The following is a 20,408-nucleotide window of genomic DNA, read 5'->3' on the forward strand; positions in this document are numbered from 1 at the left end:
GATAACTTGCTAGATTCATTAAAGCCCACTCATTCATTGCCAGCATCTCCAAACCAAGGAGTTATTCCATGTTGTTGTGGGATCTAGATAGGGGAATGAAAAAAAATCTTTATTCAAGAGCTATAATATGTGTTGCATGGATGTTAAAGTTAAAAATAAAAGTTATTGATGATGGCAGACAAAAAACAAAAAAAGTGAAAAAAGTTTTAAGTATGTGGCACAGGAAAGGGTCAGGGACACGTCTTCCGAATCCCAGAAGACATATTCCCAAAAAACCATCACAGATAAAAGCAGTGAAGTGTTTGCTCACAGTGTTAGGGAAATGTACAGTTATCTAACTGGATTCAACCAAGAAGCTGTGACCTGTTTGGTGAATTCATGTGGAAAGAGTTTGAGACTGAGCTGTCAGAGGGCAGTATATGCATGTAAAAGCATGAAATAATGTTGAAGAAGTTTCTTGTGTGCAGAAAACAGTATATGGAGCTTGATGAAAGCTCTATGGTTGAGAAAACAGTTTGTTAAAATAGACAAAATGCACACTCCCCAACTTACACTTATCTGTCTGGCCCATCACGTAGCTTTCGTCACAGCTTACCCCTACCTTGCCCCCAATTCCCACCCGTCCCCACTACCTGCAGATTTATCCATCCCTGGCCCCTCCCACTGCCCCTACCACTCAATCACACCACACCCCACCCACCCACCAACACAGACAGACACACACACACACACACACACACACACACACACACACACACACACACACACACACACACACACACACACACACACACACACACCATTTTGTACACACCGCACCCAACCTTAATGATGCTTCTGACCCTATCACGCCTTCTACAGCTAACAACCCAACTCCTCTTCCTCTCCTGTCTTACTCTATTTACACAACTCCCTAACTACAACCATACCCACCTTCTCATTCCACCTCGACTTCCATACCTACCCCCACACCATCGTTTATCACCATAGCACACAACCTGCTCTCCACTAACCACACCTTACTGTTCTTGCACAAAATCCTACCCACATCACACATTCCTAACTCAGCCCTCCATGCTCATCACAGAAAGTTCAACCCCCTCCACCAAACAAACTCCACATCAATAATAAACCACCTTATCCTCATTCTCCACCAAGTTTCCCTCTCACTCTCTGGCGACATCCATCCCAACCCTAGGCCCACATCCACCACACTAACCACAAACCCCACTCCCACACACTCGAAAACTCTCAAATCCATTTGCCTCACTACAATCAATGCCCAAAGCCTTCAAAACAAAACCCTCAACCTCCATGCCTGGCTATCCCACAATCACCCTGACATAGTAGCCATCTCAGAGACCTGGCTCAAACCATGTATAAAAGGCAACAAAATTCTACCACCAGGCTACCTAATGATTCTTAATGACAGACTTAACAAGAAAGATAGTGACATAGCTATAATCTACCCCTCCACCCATACAGTTACCCCTTATTCCAATCAAATCCCAAACTTCTCCAATGCTGAAATAGCTATAGCTCTACTAAAGATCAATAATAACAAGTCCATATGTATATTCGCCCTCTATCTGCTGCCAGGCAATAACATCCCAATACTAGAAGACATCCTCTCCTGGCTCTCCTCCAGCATTAAAAATGAAACTTACATCCTTGGAGACACAAACATTAACTGGGCAACATAAATTCTGAATCTCCCACTCAGACAATCAACCTCTTCCACTTCTCCCAACTCATAAACTCTTCCACCAGACCCAACAAGGATGGCACATCTGGCTCCATCATCGACTGGATCCTAACTTCCCATCCCAACTTCATTGCAACTGCTGGAGTCCTTCCAGACCCTCTCAGTGACCGCCTACCTTCCTTTGCCAATCGTCACCCATCCTCTCTTCATAAGCAACACCATTACATCCAAACAACAACCTCTCCCACTTCAACCCTCAGACTTTCTCTGAATGCCTAAGACTTTCTGACTGGACCCTCCTAAGAACCCTGCCCCTCAACACAGCCACGTCTTACTTCAATGAAACCTTTCTAAACCTACTCAACAACCACACTTCATTAAGAACCAAGCAAATCAAAAATAAAACCACACCCTGCTTATCAATAGAAACTAATCTAACCATGCTCCAAAGGAGAAGACATGGAAGCAATACCAAAAAAAACCCAAAAAAACCTACCACCCTACTCAAACTCAAACAACTATGGAACTCCATAAAAAAAAACTAATAATTACAGACCAAAGAGCATACTACACCAAACTTCAATTTGAACACTGAAACAACCCCAAAAATTCTAGGACACTATCTCATCTATCCTATACTCTGGTACTAAAGAAAATCCCTTTCCCATCTCCAACCTCACATACATTGAAACTGTCAAACTATTCAACTCCTTATTTATAGATTGTATAGCTAAACTATCCTCCTCCTTTCCCGCATCACCCCTCAATCCTTACCCCACTAGTCCACCTCATCAATCTGACCACAATCCTCCTATCACCACTTTCAGCTTAAAATCCATCCCCACATGCACAAAAAAAAACTACTCCTCTAGAACCCTGCTGCAATGCACCTGACAACTTTCCATCAACTTTCCTCAAAATGGCTGCTGACAGCATTGCTTTCCCCATCTCCATCCTTATAAATTGGTCTATCCAAGAACCCTATGTCCCTTCCATCTGGCAATAGGCCTTCATCATCCCTCTCCATAAAGGTGGAAAAAACACTGACAACACCAATTTCAGACCCATTGCCATCCTATCCCCACTTTCTAAAATCCTGGAAAAATGCATCCATTCACAACTAATGTCATAACTAACTCATAAAAATCTTCTCTCCCCCACTCAACATGGCTTCCACCCCTGACACAGTAGAATGACCACTCTCATGTCCTTTCTGGAGACTATTAACCAAGAATGTGACTCTGGCAAACTCATCTCTACCCTGTTTCTTGACCTGTCCAAAGCTTTTGATACTATCTCTCACCCTTACTCCTGTTCCAACTCTCCTCTTTCAACCTCTCTCCCCCCACCTTAGCCTAGTTCCCTAGCTACCTCTCAGAATGGCAACAAGCAGTACAATGGAACACCTCAACCTCTCCCTTCACATCCACCCCCACTGGAATGCCCCAAGATTCTGTTCTAGACCCTTTACTCTTCAATATTTTTATCAATAACTATCACCACACCGTCCCAGACTCATCTGTAATCCAATATGCAGATGATTCATCTATCACTGGCTCAGCATACTCCCCCTACAACCTCCTCCAGAAAACCCAATTAGCTTTCTCTACAACAGAAACCTGGAAGAAAAACAACCACCTAGCCTTAAATGTAAGTAAAACCAAAACTGATGATTTTTTCCCTTTCAAGAAACACCCCCATCGGCAAAAACTCATTCTCCATACTCAGCCAGAAAAATGTCCCTATTGAAATTGTATCTAATACTAAACTGCTAGGTGTCATCATTGGCAAACATGTAAAATTTGACATTCATACCACCATACAAAACACCAAAAACTAGGACTCCTGTACCGACACAACCACTACCTCACCACCTACACCAGAAAAACCCTTGCCTCCTCCTATCTCCTCCCCTCTCTAATGTATGGGGACCCTCTATTTACAAATCTCCAATTTGGCCTCCAATCCAAACTCAAATCCTGATACAATAAAATTAGCAAATATGCTACCAACTCAAAACACTCATCTCACCATTGTAACTGTCTCCATGCCCTGTAATGGCTCAAACTATCCAATTACCTAAACTTTCTCAAACTGCCCACTGCCCACAAGCTCATCTTCAAACCTTCCACTTGCCCTTCTCTAGCTACCACCCTAACACCTTATATTCTCAACCACTCCCTCAAATCCAAAGACAAAAATCTTCTGCAAATCTACAAACCCCTGCAACCACCCAGCTACCTCCTGCTATCCTGCTTCTTATCTAAACTTTGGAGCTCCCTCCCTCCCTCCCGGTACAATACTCCCAATGACACCAACTTCAAATCCCTCCTATTCTCACATCTTGCATCAAAATGGGCATGCTCATGCAATGCTCCTGCAAAAACTTCCTTGTGACTACTCCTATTCCAACACCCTCCCCACCCTTTTTCTCACACCACCTCCCTGCCTACTACCACATTCCGTTACATACACTGAACTATCTCCTGTTGCATCTCAGCTAACCTTGTTAAATCCTCTGAATTTGTCACTTCAAAACCTATAGTTTAACTATGTACATACAAAAATTGTCCACCACTAATTTATTTACTATATACCATTACATGTTTTGTATTACAATAAATTTACTCCTGTTATCTATCACACCGTAGTCTCAGCATGCTGTAATTGTTCACATGGCTTTGTATATATCTGTAGCTTGCATATTTTGCAATTGTTTCTGGAGCTTAGTATTCTCAGCATGCCATAATATATCTTATAGCTCAGCTGAATCCTCTGTCACCCAAATACATCTGTTTGAGTTCACACAAATAATAACCTCTCCCACTAGGATTAGTAAACCCACCAACAGAGAAAGTGTCTTAGATTGGGTACTTATCAATAGCCACCCAAGCTTGTATACAGCTGGGACTCTCCCCGATGACCTAAGTGATCATTCACTAACTTATATTATTAAGCATAAGGCAGAAACCCACCTATGTACAAAACAATCAAAAATAATAAAAACTTAAATCCTACTAACTTCTGAAATGAACTTAAATCGGTCAACTGGTCAATCCTAAAAAATCTACCACTAGATGAAGCCATAACTTTCTTTAACAATAAATTCCTCAGCATCCTTAACTCCCATGCTCCTGCACACACTATAAAGACTAAATCTAATACTGCACCATGGCTCACAAAGGAAACTAAGATAAAAATCAAACTTAGAAATATAGCCTGGACCAAATGGTGAACAACTAAAGCCCCCCCACTTGACCAAGTGAGATATCGTCAACTTAGAAATGATACAAAACAACTCATTTTGCTAGACAAAAGAATCTACTACCAGAACCTCCAATTTAAACAACAAAACAATCTCCAAAAGTTTGGGCAGGTATTAACCAACGTCTTCATCCAGGAAAATCTACTACCCCATCCCCATCAAACTACACCCATAACTCTCCAGAAACTGTTGCCACTGGCTTTAATAACTTTTTCACTGAAACTATTCAGTCCTTAGCTAACCAATTTACTCTCACCCACTCTAACTCTACCGCTAACACACCTACTTCTCATCCTCCCTTTAACTTCAAACCTGTCTCTACCACTTTTATCTGATCCCTTATCAAAAAACTAAAACCAACCACCCTTTCTGCTGACCTCCTTCCTCTAGAGTACCTACAAAAAGCTGTCTACGCCATAGCATTCCCCATCTCTATCCTAATCAATAGAACACTAACTGATGGAACTATCCCCTCAATCTGGAAACTATCCCAAGTTATCCCACTCCACAAAGGAGGAAGTTCAACAGAACTGTCCAACTACAGACCCATTGCCATTCTCTCACCACTAGCCAAATTAATGGAGAAGTGCATTCATAAGCAGCTTATGGACTATCTCATTCAGAACAGTCTGCTTGCCAACTCTCAGCATGGCTTTAGGCCACATCACAGCACCACCTCCACCCTCCTTTCTTTTACAAATACCATATTCCAAAATAGGAACAACAACAGGCTGTCTTCAGCCCTATTTCTAGACCTGATGAAGGCCTTTGATATGGTCAACCACAAATTACTCATCCATTCCCTAAAATCCATCTCCATAGATAACCATGCTATTCAGTGGTTCCTATCCTTTCTGAATGGCAGACAACAGGCTATATTATGGCAGGGCACACTGACCACCCTGCTACCTCTCACCCTTGGTGTTCCTCAAGGCTCTATTCTAGGTCCTCAGGGCTCTATTCTAGGATTTTACTCTTTTCTATTTTCATCAATACTCTTCATACTGCCATCCCTGATGCAACCTGCATTCAATATGCAGACGATTCTACCCTGATCTGTATGGGCTTCTCCCCTTCAGACCTGCAAACCTTAACACAAAACACATTTAAGACAGTTGAAAACTGGCTCTCTAATCACTGTCTGTTGTTAAAGCCCAACAAAACTAAACTGCTCCTTTTTACCCCCACCAGTAGATCCACTCCATTTTCCTTCTCCATAACACCCAACAATGGTACCTCTCTCCAGATGACCATACTAAGCTTTCAGGAGTAATAGTGGACAGTAATCTCAAATTTGATCTGCATATCAATAAAACTATAAAAACCATTAATAAGAAGCTTGGCTCATTATATAGAAGCAAACCCTTTTCTAACTCCATTAGCTAGGACTGCAATCACCCACTCACACCTACTCCCTACCCTTCTATATTCCTCCCCCATACTCTCCAATTTGACCAAAACTGCACTTAGTGAGCTCTCTCACTGTTACAGCCATATTGCCAGATTTGCCATAGGCTCAACATATAGAACACATCACTGTCAAAACCTCAGTCTTCTCGGGTGGCTAGAACTGCCTAGCCTACTTCTTTTCAACCAGCTTATGGTAACACACAAAATTCTGTACCACCCAGAAAATACTCTAGCACTCAAAAATAAAGCCATACAGTAATTCAAGGCAACTACAATCATCCAATAAACTGTTGGTCCAAACCACAAAGCCATTAACTCAGCCGGTGACTCCCTGTTTGCCAACATCATTGGTAAAACTTAAAATTCACTTCCATCTAACCTTACCTTCGAACCTTCTTTAAGTCTGTTCAAAAAAGGCCTCAAACAGTATTTTAAAGAGCACTGGCTTTGTCCCTGTATTAACCCTGATTAAATCACTACTTATTCAATGCCTTATTTAAATGAATATTGTACGCATCTCTTGCTCATAATAGCTTGCTGCAATCTGTTGTTTTTGTATACTATTACACACTGTGTATATTATGAGTACCTACTGAAGGGCTTTGTAAATATGTTTGACTCATATCTATTGTGTTCTGTCTGTGTTATCTGGAGCTTTTCTCCCCAGGCCTCTGTTGAAAATGGACATATATCCAGTCGGACTATCCCAGTCAATAAATGTAAAATAAATAAATAAATAAAATATATCTGTAACTTGTTTGTTTTGTAATTTGTTACTGGAGCTGCATATTTTGTAATTTGTTGGAGCTGAGTGTTTTCAGCATCTTGTAATTTTTCACACGGCTTTGTATATATCTGTAACTTATATGTTTTGTAATTTGTTACTGGAGCTTTTCTCCTCGGGCCTCCATTGAAAATGGGCTCTTTTTGGCCCAGTGGACTTATAAAATAAATAAGCCTCCATGCATATTTGTGTAGGTCCAAAGTGATAGACGTTCTCTGGGCCTCCATGCATCCTCTAACAACCTTGGTCTGAACTTTATTTGCTTTTTCTAGCAAAAGCTCTGTCTCTGTTTTTCACCACCTTCATAGTCTTCCTCTGTTTTCCACCACCTTCAAAGACTTCCTCCCCACTTTGTCTCCCATTATACCTCCTATCATTAGTAAATCCCATACCATGGCAACATCCGTACTTTCTCAGGATCAGATGTGTGGCTCTTTATTCCTGTCAAACTACCTGTGCTTGCTTTTCCACCTGTTTCTAGATTGCTCCCTCCTACCAGATTTCCACCTCTACCTTCCTGCAGATTTTAGGCTGGCTCTTCTAACTCCTTGGTGGTATATGTTTTATGCTATGACCTGCTTCATCCTGCACAACAGGATTAGGATTGTCAGAGATGGGATTATTAATTGCTGCTTTCGGTATTCTGCTTAGCAATGCTGAAATGTTAACTTCTGCCTAATTCCTTTTATTGAGAGTTGTGGAATTGATAGCCATCTCTCATATATGGCTTTGGTGCTAGTGTGTGTGTGTGTGTGTGTGTGTGTGTGTGTGTGTGTGTGTGTGTGTGTGTGTGTGTGTGTGTGTGCGTTTGTGATGTGCTTCTTTTCCTATGTGCTACATGATGAGGCATATACTCTTGATGGAATTCATGAAGGTGAGCATTTGGTTTTGTGAAGGGTTGCTCTGTTGCTATACACAGTGCCAAAACCTATATGTATAGGAAGCCATCAAAGAAGAAAGGAAGGTTTTGACATAGAGTAGTCTTGCAGACTGTTGCTTTTATGCTATGCATACCATGTACCCCACTCTATCCCGCTGAAGTGGGGTTCTTGAAAACCTCATTGCATACCTTATTACCAATTGCATGGAGCAGTGCTGCCATATGGCATGAACTATAGATGTATATGGTCAAAGGTCAGAGGATCAATATCCATGAACATGTGTCTGAGGAAAGGAGGGGTTGGGAATTCCAGTCCATGAGATAGGATTTCAAGAAGTCTTTACATTACCAAACTGTTCACTGATGTACTGTTTATGCTACAGTACACTGACCTGAAAAAAAAAATAGGAGGATTTCCTCAGTTGCTAACGAAGAAGTTGGTAGCATATAAAAATGTGCTGACAGGAGAAAGGAATAGTACTCACATATCAGTTGGTGGTAGGAATAGTCCTTACAAATCAGTTGGTGGCAGGACTGTACTCGCATATCAGTTGGTGGTAGGAAAATCTCTCTCAGCCTCTTAGTGCAAGAAATCTGGACAACGCCTGACAAAATGGGGAGACATAGGCCCAAAAATAGGGACATATTTTGCATATTTCTCTTGTAAACATAAAAATTTGGTTGTAGGAATGTAGTCACATATCAGATGTTGGTAGGAATAGTACTCATATATCAGTTGGTGGTAGGAACAGCATTCACATATCACTTGGTGGTAGGACTGTACTCACATATCAGTTGGTGCTAGGAATAACATACATATATCACTTTGTGGTAGGACTGTACTCGCTTATCAGTTGGTGGTAGGAACATCATTCACATACAAGTTGGTGGGTAGGAATAGTACTCACATATCAGTTGGTGGTAGGAATGGTATTCACATATTATTTGGTGATAGAAATAGCACTCGCATATCAATTTTGTGGTAGGAATAACTCTTACATGTCAGCTGGTGGTAAAAATGGTACTCAGATAGTTGGTGGTAGGACTAGTACTCACATATCAGTTGGTGGCAGAACTGTATTCACATAGTTGGTGGAAAGAATAGCACTCACATATCACTTAATGGTAGAAATAGTATTTACACATCATTTGGTGGTAGGACTAGCACTCACACATCAGTTGGTGGTAGGAATAATGCTCACACATCAGTTGGTGGTAGGAACAGTGCTCACATCTCAATTTGTGGTAGGGGGCTTGTAGCAAGTCATTCATTGACTTGCTAGTCATGGGTTTGGTCTGCTGGTGAAAAAAACAGTCCCTACCAAGCTGGGAATGATCAACTCTTGGAAATCTGATTACTGTCATACTGACTGTAGGCTCTGGTCACTGCTAATCTAAATGCAGATTGGCTAAACATTGTGTATTATGTGAGATGTGAGGGAAACAGTTTCTCTGCTAGGCTGCATATTCTGCTCAACACAGACTACCAGTTCATTCTAAAGACTTTTCCGATGTGCAGTAGCATGCATGACACAAGCCACAGAGAGAAATGACAATCAAGAATTTCAAGCTACTATAATGAAATATGGATACTTACTATCTATCAGTCGTTGGCATTTGACACAGAAGCTATTTGTGAAGTGAGACATGTCATCCTGCCGCTTATACAGGCCCAGTCTTCTGGTTTCAGATTATTTTCTTGGTGTAGCATCTTCATTTCTCCACAATTTTCTACTTATGTAAGACATACTATCTTAAACACTTTACAGGTGCTTTTAATGAATATCTGTTCATTCATTTGCTCATTCTTCAGTTGAGGTTCATGGGTGATCTGGAACATATGTAGGCAAATAAGGCAGGAAGCAGGGAAAATACTATTGATGGATAGGCCACCAATGTACTGCAGGATATAAAAGTGTATATATATATACACACACACAAACATACACACACACACACACACACCCACACACACACACACACACACACACACACACACACACACACAGACGTATACACACACACACACACACACACACACACACACACGCGCACACACATGTGCACATGCATATACAGGCACACACGTGTGCACATGCACACACAGACACGTGCACACACGTGCAAGTGTGCACATACAGACACACACACACTTGTATGCGTGCAGACACACGTGCATATGCAGACACACACACATACAAACACACACACACACACACACACACACACACACACACACACACACACATGCACGTGCACACAAAATACACACTCACGCGTGCATGCACACACACACACACACACACACACACACACACACACACACACACACACACACACTTTCCCTCTCTTAGTTACATGCAGCATGCCCATATATAAGCAGTTTGCCTGTGTGAATAACAAAGTCTAATTTAAACATGATTAACAGGATTTGGGGTAAAGAAGAAATAATCAAATTGTACATATATACCTCTATCTCCTTCTACGTCTACATATTTAAATTTGTGTATCTCTATTTATAGATACATGTGCATGCCATTGTGTGTATGTGAGGGTAATACTACAACAAGTGTGCACGTTTTATTTGAATTAACATTAAATGTCTATGATTAGACTGTTATATATGCAATGGACACTCTGATATGCACAGGTCAACTGGTTATCATCATATGAATATTGTATTGTGTGAAAATGCTTTGTAAAGTGCCCCTTTCTAATAATCAATGTTTTCTTTTCATGGGTTATTATTTATTCTGCCATTTTTATCAAGTTACTGTTTCTGTACTCATAACAGATGTATTTTACTACACAAACGTTAATTATTCAGCTGTAATTGTAATGACCTTGTCAATGTACCCCTTATGTTATCTTGAAACATTCTGATGAAAACAATTCTTTTAATCTTTCAATTGTAATCACCTTGTCAATGGACCCCTTATGTTATCTTGAAACATTCTGGGGTATTTTAAAAATGCTTTTGTTGATGTCAGTACTGCAAAATGAATCCAAACTTTTGTATATTTCTTTTGTCTGGTAAGGATCCATCTGGTGGCAAGCAGATATTGACAGCTGTGCAATAAAGGTAAAGTACAGGTAATCTGTGTCTTGAAAGTGCTTGCCCACCAAGTCTCAGTAACTTTTCTTTGGCATAATAGACAAGGGGTTTATAGAAATAAATATCACTCTGATCTCTTAAATGCGCTCAGCAATACATACACAAGCATATGTTTGCACACAGACACACACGTGCACCTTCAAGTCGTCTTATTTTCATAATCTTTTCAAATGTGTCAAACATACTTTTACTGAGTGCAGTTTTGCAATTGACAACCAACTTTTTTCTGTTAAGCTTCCATGTAAGAGGTAGGCAAATACTGACAGATGAGTAATAAAGATAAAATGGTAGAAGGAAGAATCTTTAAGGTACTTTACCCCACCACAAATCTCACACAGGGTTGTCTTGACATCGCTGTCAAAATGTGATTTGAAAATAACTGCAAACTGTATCACCTCTTGTGTACAATTTGAAAGACACTGATTCACTCAGAGAGGCATGCAAACATGGGCAAAATTAAAAACAAAAAGGTAACAAAAAAAGAAAGCTTTGTTTAATGATATACAATGAAATGTATAAAATAAATAGATCTTTGCCCTAATGAATGTAAATATCCATTGCACGTTTAAATTTTTCTGGAGACAACCTCTTTGTAAAATGTATTTATTATTTATAGCATCATTTTTGTTAATTAGAATCATTATTGTTAGCATTTTCTAATCTTCCATTCTGTAAAACAGTTTTTCCCTGAGTCTCAGAGTGACTGTTAGGTAGTCAAATGTTTGTTTTACTCTGGTTCTGTTTTGGGATTTCTAGGTTTTGCCTTTGACCTTCTGCTTGTTAGGGATATAGGGAAGGACTGTCTGTGTGCTTTTATCACACACTGTCTGTGTACTGCTATTCTTGGTCAGTTTCCTCTTAGGGTTGAGGGTGTTATGGGGGTTACCCACTGCCCCGACTGAAAGCTGATGCTGTAACTTGGATATGGGAGAGGGAGATTGCTGTCCATTGGTGTTGATCTTCACAGGGCTAGTGACTGCTGTTTTGGGTTCCTCCTCTTCTTCCTCATCATCACAACAAAGAGCATGATACAACACTTTGTCACTAAACCGTACCCTTTCTCTCGTCCCTGATGTCCTTTGTGTAGTTTTGTGGCTATGGATAGAGCTAAGAGTTTCATCACTGGAGGAACTTGGTGTCACAATTCCAGGCCCATTTGGAGTCAAGTTTAAACCTCCATTCATAAGTCTGTAGTCAGGTTGCTTGACTGATTGCTCTGTGCTCTCCCCACCTTCTGACTTCCCACAGTCTGAGGGGGTTTGAGGCTCTAGAAAGGAGCAGAACTCCCAGCTGTCTGACAAAACTTCTGGAGTCAAAAAAATCCAATTGTCCAACATCAAACATACCACAGCCCTTCTCATTGTTCCGCAGTGTATCACTGCTAGACGTACTGCTCACAGTGGCCGTTGTCCAGTCATCAGCCTCCAAGTCAAATTCAAAATCTGCAGTTAGTTGATCAATCTGGCTGACAACCTGCAAGGATAAAAGAAAAACAAATATGTTAATTGCTGTGTGAGATAAAATATTTAATACACTTCATTTTCAACACTGTTTATTTATATGTATTTATTTACTAACATTTGTTTATGAGGAAAGTCTGAGTGGGCACTGGTGCCCTTTTTCAACAGATTCCTGGGGAGGAAAGCTTCAAGGTAACAAATTTAATGCAATCAACATTTACAATAACAAATTTTATATTGTACTTGAATCATGTTTAACTTTGTGCAATTTTTTTGAATCCTCCAGTTTTACTTCACTTCATCAGTAACATCACAAATATGGTAAATGTAGAAACTGTATCTGTTTCTCTCTCTCATATATTAGATGGGTGAATCGAAACTTGTGGAAATGTCAACCTGTAAGACCTTTGAGACTGCTTCCAAAAAACTTGTGGTCTCCATTTATATTGTGATGATCAAGGACCAGAGAAATACTGCAGCATTTTTAATGCTGTTCAGGTTGTGCTGGCTCCATTGCGAGGGGGATGGAGTTGAGACTGTGATCCAGCTGAATTGGGTTTGCATAACAAACCCACTCAGAGAGATGATAACAAGCTCATATATCCAAGGGGAAGAGGGAGTTTTCAGCCAACAAGTAGCAGTAATTAATGGAATTGGTGTAGCTCAGATATGTGAGTCCAGAGTCATGTACATCTGTAATGTCTATGAGGAACTGGAGTGGTCATTGGTAATGCATAGTAAAAATCAAACTCTGTGCTATCAGGGTAAGGTCACATTGGAACACCATGATCTCTCCACACACTTTTTCCCAATTGCTTACAAAACAATTTTCATTCCTGTGGAACTAGTCTGAGGGGCTAGGATGAAGATATGTCCGCGAAGGTGGACTGGATAACCAAGGAGGGGCTCCAGGATATGGCAGGTGGTAGACAGCTGCAAAGAGAACAAAAAAATGAATCTTGATTAGTTTGTCCCTTGTACGGACCGTCAAAGTAGGAACATAAAAACTAGATTTTGTATTAGACAAAGTTTGCATGGCCCACCTAATCTGGTCACTTCTTTATCCATTGTAGAAAATGTCTATTATAGTTTTCAGCTTAGTTATCACTGTTTTTCCCAAACTGTCACAAGACCTGTGCCATGTGTTCCTGCACTACAGAAAACACTTGTTTTTACTACAACCTCTTCTTTTTCTATACTTCCTGTAAACTATTATATCCTCATAAATCTCTGCACATCCGCTTTATCCTTCTGTATTGCATATCATTTTCTGATACACATACTCTGTTAAAATATATTATCATTATGCACATTGTGGATACTCTGGAGGTACTTGTTAAATATTCTGGTATGATTTCTCACTCTCTGCTTAATGCAGATTTTCTTATTTAAATTTTTCTGATCACTTTCTCTATCTGTCCCACTGGGACTTCTGGGACAGCCTGCATTCTATTTTCTTGCTGTCCTCAAATTTAATTCATTCTAGTCTGTTTCTTTCTAAAGTCCAGATCTGTATTATAAGATTATGATAATTGTGTTGTGTTCTATTGACAGTATCTCTCATTTTGCAATGCAGTAATTTCCTATCTTTCATTGTTACTTTCTCATATTGCTTGCTTTTCCTTATATCTATGCCAATAATTCTGTCTGTTATCAAAACTCGCCAAACGTTATCTCAAAACTGGCCAAACATTAAAGCTACTCAGTGAATATATGGCACATGCTAGCTTCCAAATGCATATACGTTTCTCCAAGAGACATATGTGAAATTCTGTTATTAAAGAGTGGAAATTTGTAAGTTTCATTTCCACCTCCCATAACTGAATTCTGCAAAGACAAATTCAAAATTTGTTCCATGTCACCTCCCTGTGCCCTAACTTTGTATTATATTATTTAATGACCATAGAAAAAAAAATCTCCTGTGATAAACATAACCTGTGTTTAACTGCATTTATATTTATATCCATATTTATTTATTTATATATATTTATTTGTCATATAAAATTTATTAAGTTATTCTTCTGTATTTAATTGACATATTTAAAATTAGTATGTATACAATTTTTAAATATTATTTAATATGAAATAGTAGTAGTTAGATTCTACATATAAACTGAAAACTTTCCTACATACATACTTTTAGAAAGTCTACCCCTTTAAACTAAGGTTTTTAATTGTCTTATCAATTTACTTATTATGTTTAATTGCTATTAAATAATTAAGTGTTTTATGTCATTGTATAAAAACCTGTTGTTATGTTGAAGTATTTATGGTCTGAGGAAGCGTACAGGAAGGTACGCGAAAGCGCTTACCTAAATTAATAAATATTCAGTCTTTATTTAACCTAGTCGTGGTGAGTCCGAAGTTTGTTTTCTATACATTTTGACTCATTTAACTAAGGACTCTCTGTTGCAGTGGTCTATCGTTTTTGCTCTGCATAACCTGTGTTCCTATTAAAGTCCTCATCAGTTATTTTGTTAAAAATGCATTAGTTTCACTTTGTCAGCAGTAGAGAAGAGATATTAACTGTTTTTTTTTTACCTTTCAGCATTGTGCTGAATTCTATCCACAGGCACAAATCAAAGTAATTACCCTTTAATGAAGCAATCTTCTCTGTAAAAATAAAACCCAACTTCTGAATAAGTAGCGCAAAGATATCTCGTTCCCCGATATTGCCTCTAAAACCTGAAGAAAAAAGTCATTAACTCTAGCACTAAATCTGATGATTTACTTTTTTCAAAAAGTGGACACATATCTAGTTGTATGGCCACTGCAGATTTTATATCAGTGCCTAATTTACAGGCCAAAAATTTCCTCTAGGCATTAATAGCTGTTATAGTGACTGAATCATACCTCTTTCATCCTTCCAACAAACCATTAGATTTTCACTAATGTAGAGATGTGATATTGTGCTAAACAAAGTATCACGCTGGTCTTCAGGAAATTCATAGTTAACTTAAATGTTCCAAAATCTAGCCTCATAGCTTTCCCAGAACACAAGTTAACATTTTAGCAGACCAAGAATATTATCTAGTACAAGGCAGAGAGGTGCATCCACTTCCGATAAAAAAACTGTTACTAATAGCGTTCCACGGGGCTCAGCATTGGGACCCCTTCCTGTTTGGTATATACTTCTCTGAAGTAAAGACCAATGTTGGGGGCCTCTGGCTCACCAAGTTCATTGATGATTTTAAGCTGGGAGCAATCATTGGATCCGGAAATGATGTTGACATCCTACAAACAGGCCTAAAATGACAAACGACTGGTGTCAAAACCATGGTCTGAGACTAAATGCTAAAAAATGCATAATCATACCCAGTAAATAAGATATCTCTGCAAATTATAATATTTATAGAACACCCGTAAAAGCAGACCCAGTGGTGAGGCACTGAGGAACACACATAGATAGTAACCTAAACTTTGACTACCAGGTAGCTACAGTAGTGAGGAAATCCTTCTGTGTGGCTCAACTTAAAAGTAAAGGCCATGGCATCCAGATCAAAGTAAATTATAGTGCCATTGTACTCAGCCCTCATCAGGCCCATAACTGAATACAATGCTCCCTTTGGCACTTACACCAACTGGAATAACCCCAGAGATTTTGCACAAAAAAATACAAAGTGCAAGACACGTGTTTTATGTAGTGTGACTAAATGGCCTATCCCTTTACCACGTCTCATATTGTTTATTGTGAGGGGACTTATGCCTGACCTACAAGGCATTATCTGATCCAACACTGATGAAAATGTTACATATTTGCATGGACCTGAACCTTATTTGTAACTAATAGAACTTGCTGGAGAGACAGATTCATATCACAAAGGCTACATAATCTGTGGAATAAACTTCCCATCTTCATAAATCAAAGCCTGCCTCTCACTCTCTTCAAAAAGAACTTGGATAAATAGATAAGGAACCATAAATTCACTCCTGAGGTACCACCCATGTATGTCCCTTATGGACAGAGGCATTCTGTAAAATGACTCAGGGCTTCAATACTCAAAGACTAACTACCCTTATACTAGCCTATCCCATATCTGGGAAATTAAATATCACCATACCCTGGGTATTAGTGGAATGGTTTGTAAAGGCTCTTGTGCCACTAACCTAGTAATCACGTATGAGTATATGAGCCTGCCACAGCAGATGAGACAAATTTTGAAGTACCTTTCCACTGAAAAATCCCTGAATTGTTCCGTAGTATGAAAATAATGTTTAAGATATAAACGAAAAACAAAACTTTTTACTGTTTTCTTGAGATTCCAAGTAAAATACTGAGATATATTCTGACTTAAGTATTTATTCGAATGATAATGGGTCTTCATTGGGGATTAATTAAAGAAGTAATGAATTTTAGGCAGTCTGTTAAATAAATAGCTCTATGCATTTAATCAACCTAGATTCTCTTTCTTGATCTGTAGTAGTATCTCTGACTCTCTGGGACCTTTGAATGGAGTTGTTTTATTCTTATTGTTTCTTTTTTTCTGTTTTTTTTTTTACTTGTATCTTGTAATAAATTTGGTGTTTTTTTTGTTTTTTTTTTTACTTTGGACTAAATGTTTTTTATTTATCAGCAATGTTTGATCTGGATGGACCGGGTATTCCTTTTTTGGCAGATTTTCTTGTTTGCTTTCCTGCTTTGAGAATATTGAGTAATCCATTTTTACCTGATTCTCAAATTTGCTTTCAGGAGTGCAGCTTTGTCCTGCCTTTTCACTGTTCTGATAGGAATGAAGATATTCTATATTATTCCAAAATTAAACTTTCATTTAATCCGTTAACAGACAAACATGTTAATTGCCACCAACTTAGCATTACTAAACATATCTATGTCCTATTTATTTGTACAAATATCATGTGTTTATCCCTTTTAGCTCATTGTGTTCTGTATTATGAATATCATCATCAGCATGAGAAGACCACACATATCTAGCTGTATGGCCACTGCATATTTTATATCAATACCTAACTGCGGTGGTGGTGCTGCGGTAGCGTTGTCGCCTCATAGTAAGATGTTATCCTGTTCGATTCTCAGCTAGAGCGTCTTCTGTGTGGAGACATGCTTGAATGGGTGTACCTTCATTGAATGTTGTGCGTCAGGGCTGGCAACTCGGCACATAAAAATCTTCTGCCAATCATTAGCGGACCGGAGTTCCGCTGTGGCGACCCCTAACCAGGAAAAGCCGAAAGACTCAACAACCTAATTTACAGGCCAAATGCATTCTCTAGGCTGTTGTAGTGATAGTGAATCATACTTCTTTCATCCTTCCAAGAACCCATCAGATTTTAACTAATCTAAAGATGTAATATTGTGCTGAAGCAGCTATTATTATTTCTTTTCATAAAATCTGTGGTTGTAAATCTTACAGCATGTATAGAATGTAAAACAAACATTTATTTATTTATTTATTGCATTTGTTTACTGGGAAAGTCCAATAGGCCTAAAAGAGCCCATTTCCAGTGGAGGCCTGGGAAGAAAAGCTCCAACAAGAACATAGATAGAGAAAAATATAAACATTAATTGGTGCAAAAGTAGAAATAGTGTTACAGATAGTAAATACAGTAACATATACAGAATATATACATAAAAGCAGGAATCTAGTTTGTTTGATTACAGTAATATATACAGAAAATATATATTAAAGCAGAATTCAATTAATTAAATCATAGAGGTAAAAACAGAAATATAATAATCAGTATTATTGTACCAGTGTCAACAAGTGAAGATAAAAATAAAAAAGGAACAAACCAAATCCACTGGAAGCACCACACGGAGATGCCAATGACTGTAGCAAAACTTCTTTATTGAAGACAGGAACACACACAAGCACTTTCACGTAGCTATACTACGCTTCTTCAGGTGTAATATAGTGTAAAAATGGACAACTATTTATACAGAAATTTTTTGGCGCTCAAACTCAACTAATTAGAACACCAATTGAATAATTGAGGCACTCATCCTGTGTTGATTTAAAGAAACATCATAGATAAATCCAAGTCTCACAAATAAACAATCAGTAAAAACATTAAAAATGTTTTAAAATGCGTAAGTGACGTACATAAAAAATCATAGTTATCATAAAGCATACTCATTATGAATTGAATAAATTATACTGCTAAAATAAAAGAGCATACTCAACTGCTGAGCTAACAGTACACGCCAACTGACAAACCAATCTCACTATAAGCACAGTAAATATCGGTGATCAAGATGTACACTTGAAGCCACAAGCCACAACATTCTGCGATCTAAAATGTAAAGTACAGTGATGTCACTAGAAGAATTAGAAAAGTTAAAAAATGTATAATGGCTCTCACATTATAGTCGCTAAACTAAGCTCATCCTGAGCTTTAGATCACAAAAGCATCAAGTTAAAAAAGGAACAAACACATCAAAAAATGCCTAAATGTACCTGAAATAAGTACATAACGTTGTAAAAAGTGTCGCTGAACTAAATTGGCAAATACAATGCCTATATACTAGCTATTCACCAAGATTGCAAAAATATGCGGTAATTATCGCAAAATGCAAAGCCATAACAATCCCTGACAACAAATCATGGCAACCATGGCTGCAGATTCACATCAGAAAACATGTACAAACCTGGATTGCAGCTACTAAATACCCTAAGCTAGCAAGTCAGCTGGCCTTCCAAATAATGCAGGTAAATCCCATCGTGATGGTAAAAATAAAATATTCCACTGTTGTATTACCTCAGAAGGAGTTCATGTGAACACAGCTAGGCAACAAAAGCTGGTCCGACAATGTAAGGCATCCTACATGCAACAGCGACTAAACGGGAATACGCCTTCAAAGAATGATAAACCTATCTATCTAAATAACGAACCTTGGCAAAACTGTCTAAACCTATAAATGTTGGTTAATAGACCAACTATTAGTGTCATATAACCAGAACGGTTGTACATAATACTGATGACAATAGACATCTAACGGTCTAAAAAGCACTATTTGACTTAAAAAATATGGTAAAACCTAGTGTAGTTAAGTCGTGCTCTATTACGGCCAAGATACTCAGGGAAAATAAAAAACAACCTGAACAAAACTTAAGAGTAGCATTCAATATAAAATGTAAATATCAGCATTAGAACCAATCTAGTAGCATAAACTAAAACCATCAATCGAAAAAGCAACAATAAGTAAAAATTATAAGAAGCCAACTGTAAGTTGGTAATGACCATAACGTTGACCAAAAAAGCTCTTATATACAAAGCAGCAATGTGTCATAGATACAGGGCTACTAGATGAGAGTCTGAAAAAGTTATGTAAGTGTGACTATAGAGTTTGATCAACTAAAGCAACAGCTAAAAATAAAAAAAAAAATATGGAGAAAGTATCATCAGTCACTAGTAGCAAAAGACATAGTAGTTTAGTAATCATATAAGGAGAGTAAAGAGGTTAGGATATAGAGCAGGAACATAGCCAGGAAGAGTTGAGATGATTTTTCAGCATTTGTTTGAAGGTGGGTAAATAACTACACTAATTAAGCAATTAACTGTACTGAATATATGACTAATTTTAATGCACACCTCTGCCATGCTTTCAGTTGAAATAAAATGCTTTATCTTATTTGGACACTGGCTTCCTGCACTCAGATTTCATCTTTCCAAGAAAAGTAGCATTCAAATTTAACAAAATCAAGAAATACCACCTGGGAATCTTTTAAGAAAACAGAAAAGCTGTTAGTTGTTTAATTACTGCCTTACTTATGAACTCTGCAAATGAATTTCATTTCTGGACAGAGTTCAATCAATAATCCATGGCCTATGA

At 38.4% G+C, this 20,408-nt stretch overlaps 1 protein-coding gene across 1 annotated transcript in view; it reads right to left on the reverse strand.

Moving 5' to 3' along the window:
- Nucleotides 1-11,630: 11,630 nt before the first annotated feature.
- Nucleotides 11,631-20,408, reverse strand: part of INSYN1 (inhibitory synaptic factor 1) — a 791,220-nt gene continuing 782,442 nt past the window's right edge. Inside the window, 2 exon segments of the mRNA XM_044077565.1 lie at nt 11,631-12,478; nt 12,480-12,632. Coding sequence (XP_043933500.1) covers nt 11,912-12,478; nt 12,480-12,632 — 720 coding nt within the window. The 3' untranslated portion in view covers nt 11,631-11,911.

The sequence above is a fragment of the Protopterus annectens genome, chromosome 7.part0, assembly GCF_019279795.1.
Source record: "Protopterus annectens isolate FY-2018-M chromosome 7.part0, PAN1.0, whole genome shotgun sequence".
Taxonomy (NCBI): Eukaryota; Metazoa; Chordata; order Ceratodontiformes; family Protopteridae; genus Protopterus; species Protopterus annectens.